Source organism: Neofelis nebulosa, chromosome 5 (assembly GCF_028018385.1).
Source record: "Neofelis nebulosa isolate mNeoNeb1 chromosome 5, mNeoNeb1.pri, whole genome shotgun sequence".
Lineage (NCBI taxonomy): Eukaryota > Metazoa > Chordata > Mammalia > Carnivora > Felidae > Neofelis > Neofelis nebulosa.
Genome location: NC_080786.1, coordinates 60,804,928 through 60,819,198, shown reverse-complemented (window position 1 = coordinate 60,819,198; position 14,271 = coordinate 60,804,928). Strand labels below are relative to the sequence as shown.

Below are 14,271 nucleotides of genomic sequence, written 5' to 3'. Positions count from 1 at the left end.
AGCTCACTTTCCTCACTTCCTGTTGTGACATTTCCGGAGCTCTTTCACTTCTGCTCTGTGATCTTCCTTTACAGAAATAAGTGCTTTTTCGAGTTTTAAAATATAGTTTGTGACAAAGCGCTTAGTAACAATATTTATCTGGCCAGTGGCAACGTACTTCTGGAGGTAGTTCATGTATTGATTCTTTCTTCTCTTTAAAAATTTTTTTAATGTTTTTATTTATTTTTGAGAGAGAGAGAGAGAGCAAGCAGGGGAGGGGCAGAGAGAGAGGGAAGCACAGAATCTGAAGCAGGGTCCAGGCTCCGAACTGTCAGCATAGAGACCGACCTGGAACTGAAACTTGTGAACCGTGAGATCATGACCTGAGCCAAAGCCAGACGCTCAACCAACTGAGCCACCCAGGTGCCCCTCTTCTGCCCTTTTTAAAGTTTGTTTAGTTTCGTTTCTAATTTTTCTTATAGTCCTTTGTGTCCACTCTATGCCATTTTTTTAAATTTCCTTTCTTAATTAGTTTTAATGAGTTGGATTTTTTAAGACCTGAAGTTTGTAGTAGGTCCCTAGGTGAGAGTTTGTGGTGTGGGATTAGAGTGGCCTTCAGTTTTTACAACTGACAGGCAAACTGCTTTTAGGAAAAAACGGCTCATGTGCGTGATTCTTCACGTAGCCCTGCCTCATCTGTTTCTCTGAACCAAACAAGGTGTCATGGAGGGCTTTTGCTTCCGGCCTTGTTCACCTCTGTTTGCATCCGTAGATATAAATGAAAGATAAAGCATTTGTACTGCAGGGCGAGCCCCTCACCTTTAGTCAGTGTCTTTTTGCTAGAACTTTCTGAGATGCTGTGGCTGCTGGCCTTCTTACACTTTCAGACTCATCACCTTATCTCATGTAACAGCTCTTTGGCTGCCCTTCTTCCTATTTTGCAGGCTGCAGGTTACCTCTATCTTTGGGCTTCACTCACGTGGAGTTTGTTTGCCAAATTATTATTTGTTTTCATTTTTCCTGGTTGTTCTAGTATAATATTCAAGAGAAAATGGGGAAGGATATTGACGTATACAATCATGTTTATATGGGAAGTGGAGAGGGTTTTTTTTGTTTTTTGTTTTTTGTTGTTTTTTTTTCCCCCTAGTTCATATATGTAAAGATGGCAGTATACGGTGAAGTTGTTCAATGTTTATGTAGTTTATTTCATATTCCTCGGGGTTGCCATTTAAAGTATTCCTTTGTCCCGCTCCAACCTCATTCTCTCTCTGTTTTGAACCTTGGTCACATTGTACTGAATTATTCAGAATTACCTGAACGGTAGCTCTCGTTTCTCCACACTTTGGTTTACTTTGTTCTCTCTCGTTGACATTTCCTTTCCCTCTTGCGAACCCTTCTTCACCTCCGTGGCCCTTCTTATCAATTAGAATCCTATCTGGACTTCAAAATCTGCCTCAAATAGTGTCTAATTCTTCAAGCTTTTCCTCTGATCTCTGCATAGTGTTACAATCTCTTTATATGCTTAACCAAAATTTCTGTTGCTCCTATTTTCTGAGAACTGTAACTTATTGTACTTGATATTTTGGTCATTTGGGCACTGCGCCTGCTTTCTACCAGTTGGAAGAAGGCCTGCGACTGAGTCATATTTGTGCCTCATTTATGCCCAAGCATAGGACATTGTGCATAATATACATCCAGTAAACATTTGTTGAAATGATAGAATTAAGCAAAAGGCCAAAATTATTTTCTTGAATGCATGGCACAATTTCCTCCTACATCTCACTGATGCATAAGACAGCCACTCATGGGGGATAATTTGGCTCTTTTTTTCTGAAGCCACAGATCCCTGTAGATCAAAGTGTCTTATAAGGACGTGATTGCAGAAGAGCTTGTTTAGTGGTGCAGTCAAACTGTTTTGATTGTTTTCATTGTCTTATTTCAATACAGAATAATCTGTTCTTGGCTTATTATGAGTCTTTGATAGCTGCTAAGTAGATGAAAAAGCAAAAATGGAAAACACAAGCTTCTTTAGTCTTCTACTGCGAAGTGGTGGAAATCATCATGGTATAAATACATTAATAGAACAAACTCTGTTAAAATTTAGCTTTTTAATTTAAACCGAAGTCAAAGAAATAGCAGGAACTTAAGAGAAAATCCCCCCAGATACACTCTTGGTGTTAGAAACATACACATTTTCAGATGAATTCAAATGGGAATTTTCTCCCCACTATTTCATTTAATTGGGCCTCTTACCAAGTATAATTTACATGTTATTTTCTTCATCATTTTGTAGCTTTGAACGCTGTATTTGATGAGAAAAACCTGTTCCCCAAAGAAATTCTGGATCGTGAACGAAGAGCCAAGCAATTATATCAAGAAACAAGTAGTGAAGTGAAGATTAAAAGAAATAAGAAGCAATTATAATTGAAACAAAAATAAATATTTCATTGTCACATAAAATATGAATATAAAATGTGGAGAGGAATCAAGAATTCTGTGCCATTCTTTGACTTTATGTTTAAAAAAAGATTTTTTAAATGTTTATTTATTTTTGAGAGAGAGATTAACAAAGTGTGAGCAGGGAAGGGGCAGAGAGAGACAGAGACACAGAATCTGAAGCAGACTCCAGGCTCAGAGCTGTCACCGCAGAGCCTGGTGCAGGGCTTGAACTCAAACTGTGAGACCATGAGTCAAACGCTCAACCAACTGAGCCATCCAGCTGCCCCTCCTTGACTTTGTATTTAAACTTCAGGAAGTTTCACCTTCAGACAATGTCTTAGTGCTGCTTTTATCCATCACCTTTCACTTTCTGTGCATTCTTAATAAAAGATAGATTGGACTACAGAGGGGCCAATATTAACTGGTATCATCTATTCCCAAGTGGTTTTATATAAAAATGTGCATTTTCAGAGCAATGCATTCTAACCAGTTGCCCTTCTGGTTGCTTCTATAGGCAAATATTTTTGATCAATTATTATTATAAAAACCTGCCTTGAAGTTAAATATGGAAAGTACTAACACAGCGAATATCTACAAACTTAACTAAGAAAACCATTTCCAGGGGCGCCTGGGTGGCGCAGTCGGTTAAGCGTCCGACTTCAGCCAGGTCACGATCTCGCGGTCCGTGAGTTCGAGCCCCGCATGAGGCTCTGGGCCGATGGCTCGGAGCCTGGAGCCTGTTTCCGATTCTGTGTCTCCCTCTCTCTCTGCCCCTCCCCCGTTCATGCTCTGTCTCTCTCTGTCCCAAAAATAAATAAAAAACGTTGGAAAAAAAAAATTAAAAAAAAAAAAAAAAAAAGAAAACCATTTCCATGTGTTTACATACTTTCTAGTTTTTTGAAAATGATTCTGATAATGCAGTCAGACCATGTCAGTAGCAGCTATTCCTATTAATTCTTACAGACTTATATCCATTCTTCTGTGTACCTATTGAGAAATTACTGCATATGTTCTGCTTCTGTATTTTATCTTAGCATATTATTGAAAAGCATAGCACTACCAAAGAAGTAATAGTCTCAGAAAAAAATTTTTTTTTGAAGAGACTGGGGCTAGGTATAGGACTCACTCTATGTAGAAGCTCAAGTGGGAAATGTTTGGTTCTGAAAAACAATGCCTCACTTTTTGGATCCATTTTTCTTTATAAATGTCATCATCTACCAGGTAACCAATATTCTTATGCTGCTTTATTTATTGTATTCTGTAGGAGTAATTAATAAATTCATTCATATAACTTTAGTTACTACACATTTGCATTTTAAAGACTTCTTTCAAAACCATTTGTATTTTTTAGAAGAATTTTGTACTAACACACACAAGTAAAGGCAATAATTAACAATATATTAGGGGTCTATTCTGTTCAGTAACTGCAAAATTTCATTGCGTGTAAGCCTCACAGTAATCGTATACCTATTATAAGGTTAAAATCTGAGATTTGGATTTGTGAGAAGAATGCCCAATTATCTATGGCAGAGTTGAGGTTGGAGCCTGGGTGTGTTTTATTCCAAAGAGTGTGGTTTTGCACTTCAACTTTCTGTTCACTCTCTTCTTGTTAGTATAAAGTCAGTGGACTGAACTTTAACAATGGAGTTTCCAGAATCAGTGGAGCAAACGTTTTAGCTGGTGAGGAGGGAGGCAGAGGAAAGGTTTTCAGAAGACACTGCCTATTCCATTTACATTTAAGTGCATCCTGATCAGGCCCTGTGACGTCTATGTATACTGCTTTTCCCTTTCCTTGAATGACAACCACATGTGGGAAAGACTTAAAAGAAACATATATTTGAATGTATCAACCAACAAATGTTGGTGAATGTTATCAGAGTGATAAAGACTCTGGAAACCATGTTCCAGAGAAACAGGTAAAGAAATGGGGAAGTCTGGCATAAGAAAGAAAATTCATGGGACATATAACCTATTCTCAAATATTTCAAAGCTGCAATGAGGAAAAAGAGTAGAAGTAGAACCAATGGACACAGTTATAAGGAGGCAGATTCTAGAATTCTTTCCTGATACCTGCTAAAACAGGAAGGGATTTCTCGTCTTCCCTTCCCTTCCCATCTTGGTGGAGAGGAGTTGGCAGCAGGCTGGCTGCATGGCTGTGAAAGGAAGAAGGAGGAGCTGAGAGAAGTCATATGCTCACTGGATCCAAGAGTATGGGACTGGGGAGTGGGAGGAGTGTTTAGGTGGTGGAAAGGCAGAGAGGGTGAGTAGAGGAAATGGGCGGCACAGTTGGGAGGTTGCTTACACTGAGAAAATAAACATTGAGTAAGTAAATGGATAAATTCGTGAATATATTAAGAATGAGAGGCAGGTGTCTCACTTTTATAGAGGTATTTATAAAATTTCAAAGGGGGGAAGCTAGAAAGAACCCTGAGATCACAGATTGGGTCTGAGATTCCAGTGTGAATTCATGGTTTTAGAGGGAGGGAGGGAGGGAGGAAGGAAGAAAAGAAGGAAGGAAGGAAAGGAAAAGAAAAAAAGAAAAAGAAGGAGGAAGGAAGGAAGAAATGTTTAAGAGTGATTAAGAAGCTATGTTTGCAGCTTGCTCGCAAATGATTCAGAAAATGCTAATTATAATTGTGTCTACACATACATACACCATATATATATAATACATGTATATAATATATGACTTTATGTATATATATACATACATACATATATAATATACATACATATATACATACATACATACATATATACATACATATATATATATAATACATACATATATAATATATAATGTTATATATAATATATATGTTATATATAATATATATATTATATATATTATATATATAGGAGAGAGAGAGAAGGAGGGAAAGATTAGCTATATAGATTGAGCATACATATGTGGTAGAAGGCTAACAATTGGGAAAACAGAAGGAGAGAGGGAGATGGTAGTTCTTTTTATTATACCAGCAAATTTTCTGTAAATTTGGAAGTATTTCAAAGGTTTTTTTTTTTTTTTAGATGAAAAAGGTTGCCTTGGGAAAAAAAGATTTTTTGAGATGTTCCAGCAGAGGCTGAGTAACTCTCTCACAGGGATATTGCAGAAAATTCTTGCACTGGTCGGGAGGTTTGATTAGATAATCCATCATTTCAAACTTAGAGCATATGATTTATGAATCATAGATTGATGACAGTACAGTGGAGTGAAATTTGAGCCACATTTCTAGAAATTTAGAGGAATATTAAGATGTTAAAGAGAGGAAATATGGGTACCACGTACTTTGTGAAGGCTCTGTTTTCCATTCATGCACCCACCCATCCATCTGTTCATCCATTCATCCACCTATCCAACCAATTATCTAAGATACATACAAGGGAGTGTTTTAGACACCAGGTATATACCTATAAATAGAATACACTTCTCTTACCATCAGGTTCCTGGAGTGAAAGTACATAAAATGCAGTGATTTATTAAGCAAAGATTGAATGAGCCCACTAGTTTTTCTGGTATAAATTGGAAATTCTTTTGCTAGACATCTTTTTCTTTTTCTTTTTTTTTTTTTTTTTTACCCTTGTAGATGACTGTTTGAAACGATTAGTGAAATAGTCTGTTTCATATGGACATACCTTCTCTCTGTAGCCTACCACATGTGTAAGGCAATTGTGCTGTGTTAAAACCCTAATCCCATCTTTAATTAACTTCGGGGGCTCTTCCAGGAAAGGAAAAAGACATTTAGTTATTATGTCTCTTCTATCTTACAGCATCTAATTGTGCTAGGCAGGTAGCAGGGTCTCACCTATAAAATGCTAATAGAACTGAAGACTTTATAAGCTATTTCTGAAATTAACACTTAGGTTCAATGATTTAAGATCCATTTTTTCTACAGTGAAATGAACTTGTCACATTAAAATAGAATGTGCCAGAACTTTCAATAGGCTACTTTGTTTGTAATATGTAGGTTTACACTAAATATAATTTAACCTGTTATCTTTTCAGAACATTTTCTTCTTATCACATGATATATGGAGCAAACTGAGAGAGGAACAAAATGCCTGAAATTAACCCATGCTCAGATAGAATAATTAGCTTTTAAGTCCTATATTAACGAGAACATTTGCTTGTATGTTTTTAAAGTTGGGAATTAAATACAATTTTACTTTTAAAAAGCTACAAAATGCTAAGAAAGATAATGAGACTGAACCTATAACTTCTTGCTATTGTTTTTATTATACATATCCCCAGATTTATTTTTTACAGTGGAGGAGTGATGGCGCTCAAATTTATACCAAGACACTTTGGCTCTCACTAATGAAATATTATATATATTATATAATATATATATATATATTATATAATATATATATTTCAAATATATATATAAATATTTGCTCATGCTCTAGGGGCAAAATAGAGTTGTAGAAGGAACAGATTTATGAAAATATTTAAAAGGCCTGCAGTAATATTTTATGGATAATTGTGGTATCATTGTCAATTAAAAGAGCTTAAACCAGGGAGGAGAAATTCTTGGCCATTCTTTTTTACTCCTCAAGAGACAGGAAAATGTACAGTGTGCTTGAACTGCTCTAACATAAGATCCTTACAGAAAGTTTCATTAAGTGATCTTACTAAGACAGAGTGTCTGTCTCTGTCATTGCAAGGAAAGCAATGACCTGTTCCTGGGTAAATCACATTATGATCTGAGTAATATGGAGAAATAATAACTTGGTAACTCAGGGTACTTGTGATGGATGTTTGCTAGTGTCACTACAGGGGTAGAAAAACATTGATTGAATGAGAGTCCTTGGACATTCAGACTATTGTTTATGAATTACACAGTAAAACAAGAAGGATAGAACTCTTGTGCTGCCTAACTCTGTTTTTGGAAAATTATCTCTAACAGTGTTAAGCTAAAGCTGGAGAGGGGTTCGCTTATGTTAGAGCAAGTGATATTAGAATATAACCCGAGACTTAGAAAACATTAAGAGAAGCCTAGATGGACAATTAAGAATTTTAGTGAATTAGGACATTATGGCCTATAGCAATTATCAGGCTTCCCATGGCTTTCCGTAAGCTCTAGCCCTGTCAGGACATTGAAAGAAGTTACTTCTCAGGTATTTACATCCATTTTATCTTGTTTTTATAAAGTTACCAGAAGTGACATTACATTTAGTTATCAATGGTGACTATTTGTTTAATTGCATCTGGAACAAATTTTCCATTTCTCTTCTCGGAGACCACGGATGAATCAGTGTGTAACTGATTGCCATTGAGGTGATTGATTTGAACTAGAATGAGATCACAATCCATTCAATTATGAATCCATTTTTTTTATTAATGAACTACTGGTAGAGAAAATTACGTAAAAGTTTAAAGGCATGTGAAAGTAACACTGATGTGTATTACCAAATCACCTATGTTTAATCGTATTGTCCTCCTATGATTTGGTAAATCAATAATCTTAATCTGGTCTTTTTGTTCATCATAGAGAGTATATTTCTTCAATATCCACCCTTTTTCCTAAGGATTAAAATGAGCCTTGTAACCACAGGAAATTCCTGTGACTATTGTATGATTTGATGAATTGTTGAGAACTTTGTAAATGCAGCAGCAATTTGTCTCTGCATTCTGGACTTGATTTAGCTTTATCCTTTTTCTCACAGGCTTTCTGAAATATTTATGATGGTATACAGTGGTAATCTGATGCAGAAGTCCTGTGAGAAACAAAAAGAACTAATTACTAACCAATTTACAAGCCTTGGCACATTCTTCCAAATTCTGTTTCTACTTACTATAACAGAAGTGGAATAATGGATTAAATAATATAAGCTTAATGCTTTTAAAAATTTCTGTTATGGTTTTCTCTCTCACTTCTTGCCTATTGTGTCATTGATCATTAACCGATCATATTAGTCCTTTTATGCAAATGTAGGGAACACCTGCTTTGGGTTTAGAGGAATTAATCATACAGTGTTCAAGATAAGTAAATTTGGCCTTGACTGATCAGGTGTTTTATGTACTAGTGTTTCCCAGCAGGCACATTTCAGTTATAACATCACAGTGAATAATTAGAAGCCAATTTGGGGTAAGTACCTTAAAATTAAATAGCTTTTGAATGCAGTACATATGCGATAATATTGATCATGAGTATTTAATAGAGCAGGGGACTGGCATTTCAATTCACTTTGATAACAGATATTATTTAAATTTATCAAATTAACACATTACTTTTATTCTCCTTAAATAATGTCATTATAAATTTGAAGGTCAAATTCTTTATAGGACTTTCATTACGTTGTCTAGTTCACCAGTACTTCATGCTTTCTAATGAGATCTAATGAGATAGGATCCAAAACACAATGAGGTTAAGTGAACTTTTGAAAACATTTCGTGTGTGTGTGTGAGATTATAATTTGTTAAATGCCTAGAAATTTTCTGGGAGAATTAGACGCTCAAATAATATAAAGTTTTTTTGATGTTTAATTATTTTTGAAGGAGAGAGGGAGAGACAGAGCCTGGGGGAGGGAGGGGCAGAGAGAGAGGGAGACACAGAATCTGAACCTGGATCCAGGCTCCGAGCTGTCAACGTGGGGCTTGAACTCACGAACCGGGAGATCATGACCTGAGCTGAAGTGGGACGCTTAACTGACTGAGCCACCCAAGCACCCCGATGCTCAAATAATATAAATTTTAATTATTAAGATTATTAGTATAATGAGAGGATACCCCTCAGATTCTACCATAAGGAAAAATTTGTATCCTTCATAGTATTGTTTACTTTTGTATTACAAACCAATTACGTAAAGATGTGCCTAAAGAACTGCCACTTGATGACTTAAAAGTACTAATAACATTGTGACTACTTATATATCTACAAACTTCTGTTTTTAATCAGAAATCTTCTGAGATAGTGAATGTATTTGAAAATGATACATAGGGGCACCTGGGTGGCTCAGTTGGTTAAGCAGTCTGACTCTTGATGTCTGTTCAGGTTATAATCTCATGGTTCATGAGTTCAAGCCCCATTTGGGCTTAGTGCTGACAGCTCAGATCCTGCTTAGGATTCTCTCTCTCCTCTCTCTCTCTCTCCCCTCCTCCCTCTTACATGTGCTCTCTCTCTCTCTCTCTCTCTCTCTCAAAATGAATAAACATTAAAAAGAAAGAAAATGGTAAACAGAAATTTATTTTTGTGTATAAAACTTTTCTTACTCACTGGCTTTTACTTTTGTTGCACTTCCAATCACAACCTTATGTACTAACTTAATCCTCAATAAAACATTTGATAATATATATTTATATTTGCAATTTACCAACATGCTATTTTTTTAACATTTGTTTTAAATTGCATTTTGAAGTCTTTTTCCTTTGCAAATTGTATATCTAAACAAATAGAGTTTAGCTACAAATATTAGAAGGCAATTTGAAGTAGCTACATAATGACTCCACAGATTAGCTTTAGAGAGTATTTGACTATTAGTAATCTTTATATGTAATAGTGACTCTTAACCCACTTATGGGTCATGGTGACCCTTCCAATGGTCTGCAAAAGCCCTTTAGAAATATAGTTCTTCATTTTTAAGGGTAACAATACATTGTTCTGGAGGCTTTCATCTTTACCCCCAACGAACAGTTACTTCCCAGTAACCTATGAAACTAGGAGTTATTAAGAGTTCCTGAAATATAGTTTTTGCAAGGTAAAATTAGAGTTACTAAAATTTATGAGGTTTTGGGGTCAGTATTCCATGAAGTCTAATATTGCAAAACTCATTCTCAAGACCTAATCAGATGGTTGAATTTCCTGTACTTTTAGTGGAGGGCACTTGAATAAGGTGTCATTAGTGTTGTGACTTGGCTAAAGTTTTCAGCTGCAGCTTTCTTACGTGTTAACTTGTCAAATTATTCTTGGTTTCTTAAAAAGTGCTTTTTTCTTTTGTTATTGTTGTAGTGTTACATTTAATTGCATTTCCTTACAGGTTTTCTGAGTTTTTCCTTCCTTTGAAAAAGTACAATGTGAATTTTAGGGTATTTCACCCTGTAGAAGTAGGAGTCCACAAAGTATGAAAATTCATACCATAAAAACTTTGCCAGATTACTCAAACTGATTTAGAATACATTAACTTTGCACTATTATAGGTTAAAAACCACACTGGAGTGTCTTCATATTTTATTCCATTTCTCTTTTCATCTATAAACCATTTTTAAGTAGTGTGGACAGAGGATTCCCTTGATAAAGAGTTACAGGTATCTCACTTAAAACCATGGGAAAGATAGGAAAAAGTATCATTTAGCTATTTAGAGATCATATTGCTATTGACGTTGTTCCAGAATTATAATTTCTTCTTTGATTTTAGAAGACTGCCTTATGTTTTGGACTAGTTCTTGAAGGAATATAAAAATGGCATTTGCACATGCTTATTTCTCCTAATAGATGAGGCTTATTCTGCAAACTGGCATGAGAATCTCCTTGTAATAATGTTTGACTTAAGACAAAGAATTCTAATAGGAAGAAGGTTGTCAGTTGAGCTCACTATGGTCACCTCTGGTTATTTTGAAAAGTAATGAATTTTAAATTAATGCACAGAAGTCAAAATGGATAAGATCTTGTTGTGGAGTCTACTGTTGATTTCTTCTGGAAGTCAAGCCTCAAGACTCTTGGCTCAAAGAAATATCGAATTTGCAGTGGATCTTTATCAAGCTATTTGTTTATCTCATAAGGACAACATTATATTTTCCCCCCTTGGAACAACGTTGGTTCTTGGGATGGTACAACTGGGAGCAAAAGGAAATGCACAGAAGCAGATAAGACAAACGTTAAAACTTCAGGAAAACTCAACTGGTGAGATTCTTACATATAATTATTAAAATTTTTTTTTAATGTTTATTTATTTTTGAGACAGAGACAGAGCATGAGTGGGGGAGGGGCAGAGAACGAGGGAGACACAGAATCCAAGGCAGGCTCCAGGCTCGGAGCTATCAGTGCAGAGCCCAAAGCGGGGCTCAAACTCACAGACCAGGAGATCATGACCTGAGCTGAAGTTGGATGCTTAACCAACTGAGCCACCCAGGTGCCCCATTACATATGATTATTTATGCTGGATAAGATCTGGCCAAATTTTTTTTTTAAATTAGAAGTTCAGGGTGACACAACTTAAATCAATGGAAAATGTTATCAAAAGTGTAAAATTATAATAAAATGGAGAATTGTGTACAATAATAATTTTAATTGTTTCCCAATGAAAATGTTACCAAAAGAATTTATTATTTTTAATACAGATATAAAGCTGTGAGTGTGACAGTATATTTTCTTCTGGTCTGGTTTAGCCAGATTTAATTAATTGAGATCGTGTTGTGTGCGTGAATGTGTGTATGTGTATGGTTTTCTGTTTGTTTATATTTCCACTATCATGATGCTATGATCATTTTTCGCATCAGTTTCAGAATATGGTTCTTAATTGTTGCATATCATGGCCTCTTATGGAACTATCATTACTTACTTAACCCTTCTTCATTAGGTTGTTTCCAGTATTTCTGTTATAAAAATGCTTCAATGAGCATCCTTACCCAGAAATCTTTGTGTGCATCTCTCATTACTTTGTTAGCTTTCTAAAGTTAGTTTTCTAAATAAAATTTAACTTTTTCACTTAACTGAGACCAAGAAAAAGTATTAATTTATACATTTAAAAAGCTTGTTTGGTTAATAGTTTTTAAAGAAAATCTGAAAAAAAAAATTACATAAACCATCCAAGGCCTTTTGGCGTTTGAGGGGTTGCTGTCTTAGAGTCTCCCAAAGGCCTATCTGAGCTACTCTAGAGCTTTGGTGCTGGTGTCCTGTTTGAAAGGGCAGTTGTCCCTTTCTCGGGCTATCCTGTGTTCTCGATTTCCATAATAATTTTAATTTTAAACTTCCTCATCACTGTCAGATAATATGTCCTAAACATCAGAGCAAATTTCCAGATTTTTCGATTTGGAAATGTAATCACTATAACTATAACCAATTTCAGTATGTTTGCCTTAGAACAGAGTACTTAAATTTAGGAATTTGCCTTTCTGTTTTTACAAAGTCTCATTTGCTTCATTTTAAATAAAGGCCATTTTATGTAGAAAAGAAGTTGGTGATAGTGAAGTTAATTGCAAGAATTTTCCTTTGTGAATAATGTAAAATGAAGCCACTGTGTTCCAGATTTAGTCTTGACTGTCTAGATTAATTTCAGCAAATCCCATAAGAGAGTCGCAGAAGCATTTCATCACTTGATACTGCTTTGAAAAGTAAAAATACATTTATAAAGATATGTAAAGTTGACTCTAAGATAAATTAGCAAAATTAGTGCCTCTGAAATCTAAATTACTCTAAATGGGTATATCTTGTAGAGAAACAGAAATGTTAACAACTCTGGATTGTGCATGTAATGCTAATCATAGCAATAATGATGATGACACTATCAAACATGTATATAGTGTAGCAGACACTTTTTTCTGTGCTTGATATCTGCTCTCCTACTTAATATTTACAGTTACTCTGTGAGGCAGACATAACCCTGCTGTTTAGATGGGGACATGGAAGCAAAGAAAGGTTAAAGTAGCTTGTCCAGAATAAATTCCAAAAATGATTCAGTAAGAGTTCTAGATCAGAAGAGCAATATATTATATTTTCCTTGGGAAAATATAGACGGGCAATTAAACATTAACATTGTAACACATGTAACAAAATCTATCAAAATTGCTTTCTTTTTTTTCTTTAACTTTTTTAAATCTTTATTTATTTTTGAGAGAGAGACAGAGTGTGAGCAGGGGAGGAGCAGAGAGGGAGACACAGAATCTGAAGCAGGCTCCAGGCTCCGAGATATCAGCACAGAGCTCGACGCGGGGCTCAAACTCATGAATCGTGAGATCATGACCTGAGCCGAAGTCGGATGCTCAACTGACTGAGCCACCCAGGCGCCCCTCAAAATTGCTATTATGCTTTGTGAAGGAGAGAGACACAGGGATACAGTTGGAAGGTTATTGCAAAAGGAAAAGGAACATGAGCCAGAGAGAGACAAAATATGAAAAAATAAACTCTGGAGAAAAAAAGGAGGAGAGAATTAAGGAACAAAGAAAAAGGAGACAGAGTTAAGGAAGGGAACAGAGTGGAAGAGAGCAAGGAAATGGAGAAGAGGCCCAGATGGTCTAAAGAAAGAAGAGCAAAGTGGTGTGAAGGGTGGAACAAGGTGTAAGGTCAGAAGGTGGTACCTGGTAGGGCCACATTGGAACCCAAGAGGAACAGGAAAATCACTAGTAATGATCCTGTCTTCATTGAGCATTTTTACAAATGTACCTCATGGATTTCTTTGATTAATACTGATTTTTACTGTTACAGTAAAATATTATCTTGATTATTGAGTCTGCTGGCATCTCATTAAATTTCATGCTCAATATAAATGCCTCCTTGACTCCTCTTGGTCCTGGCCCTGCCTTCCATTCCCAGTGGTTATCAAAAGTTACTACCTGTCATACTAGGCTGTTTTATGTTAACACCTGGCTTATTCTACAGATGGTCATACAATTCCTGGCATCCTATCCCCACAGGGCTCTCAGTGTCCTCAGTTTTCCTTCTTTCCCCCAATTGTCAAAACTTCTGCTCAGAATTTACCTTCTCTAGTCTACTGAGCATCTGATAATGCTCCATTTTGCTTTGCCTCTAACATGCTGCTTACTAATCAAAGACTAACTGGGGTGCTTGCTATTCTAAGAGTGTTATGGAAAGGGGGTCAGCTTTGCATTCTGATCCCAGTTCCAAAACCAAATCAAACCAAAAGTTATATTCACCCCATGGCCTATAGGTGTTCTATGACTCTGTTTTAGGAAAT

The 14,271-nt window shown here is 35.8% G+C and overlaps 2 protein-coding genes across 2 annotated transcripts in view; both read left to right on the top strand.

Moving 5' to 3' along the window:
* The window catches only part of WDR49 (WD repeat domain 49), a 138,131-nt gene extending 135,660 nt beyond the window's left edge, over positions 1 to 2,471 (top strand). Inside the window, exon 18 of the mRNA XM_058730420.1 lies at positions 2,273 to 2,471. Coding sequence (XP_058586403.1) covers positions 2,273 to 2,403 — 131 coding nt within the window. The 3' untranslated portion in view covers positions 2,404 to 2,471. The remainder of the gene's footprint in view (positions 1 to 2,272) is intronic.
* A 5,948-nt stretch (positions 2,472 to 8,419) lies between these two features.
* Positions 8,420 to 14,271, top strand: part of SERPINI2 (serpin family I member 2) — a 33,542-nt gene continuing 27,690 nt past the window's right edge. The window contains exons 1-2 of the mRNA XM_058730419.1: positions 8,420 to 8,510; positions 11,007 to 11,261. Coding sequence (XP_058586402.1) covers positions 11,015 to 11,261 — 247 coding nt within the window. The 5' untranslated portion in view covers positions 8,420 to 8,510; positions 11,007 to 11,014. The remainder of the gene's footprint in view (positions 8,511 to 11,006; positions 11,262 to 14,271) is intronic.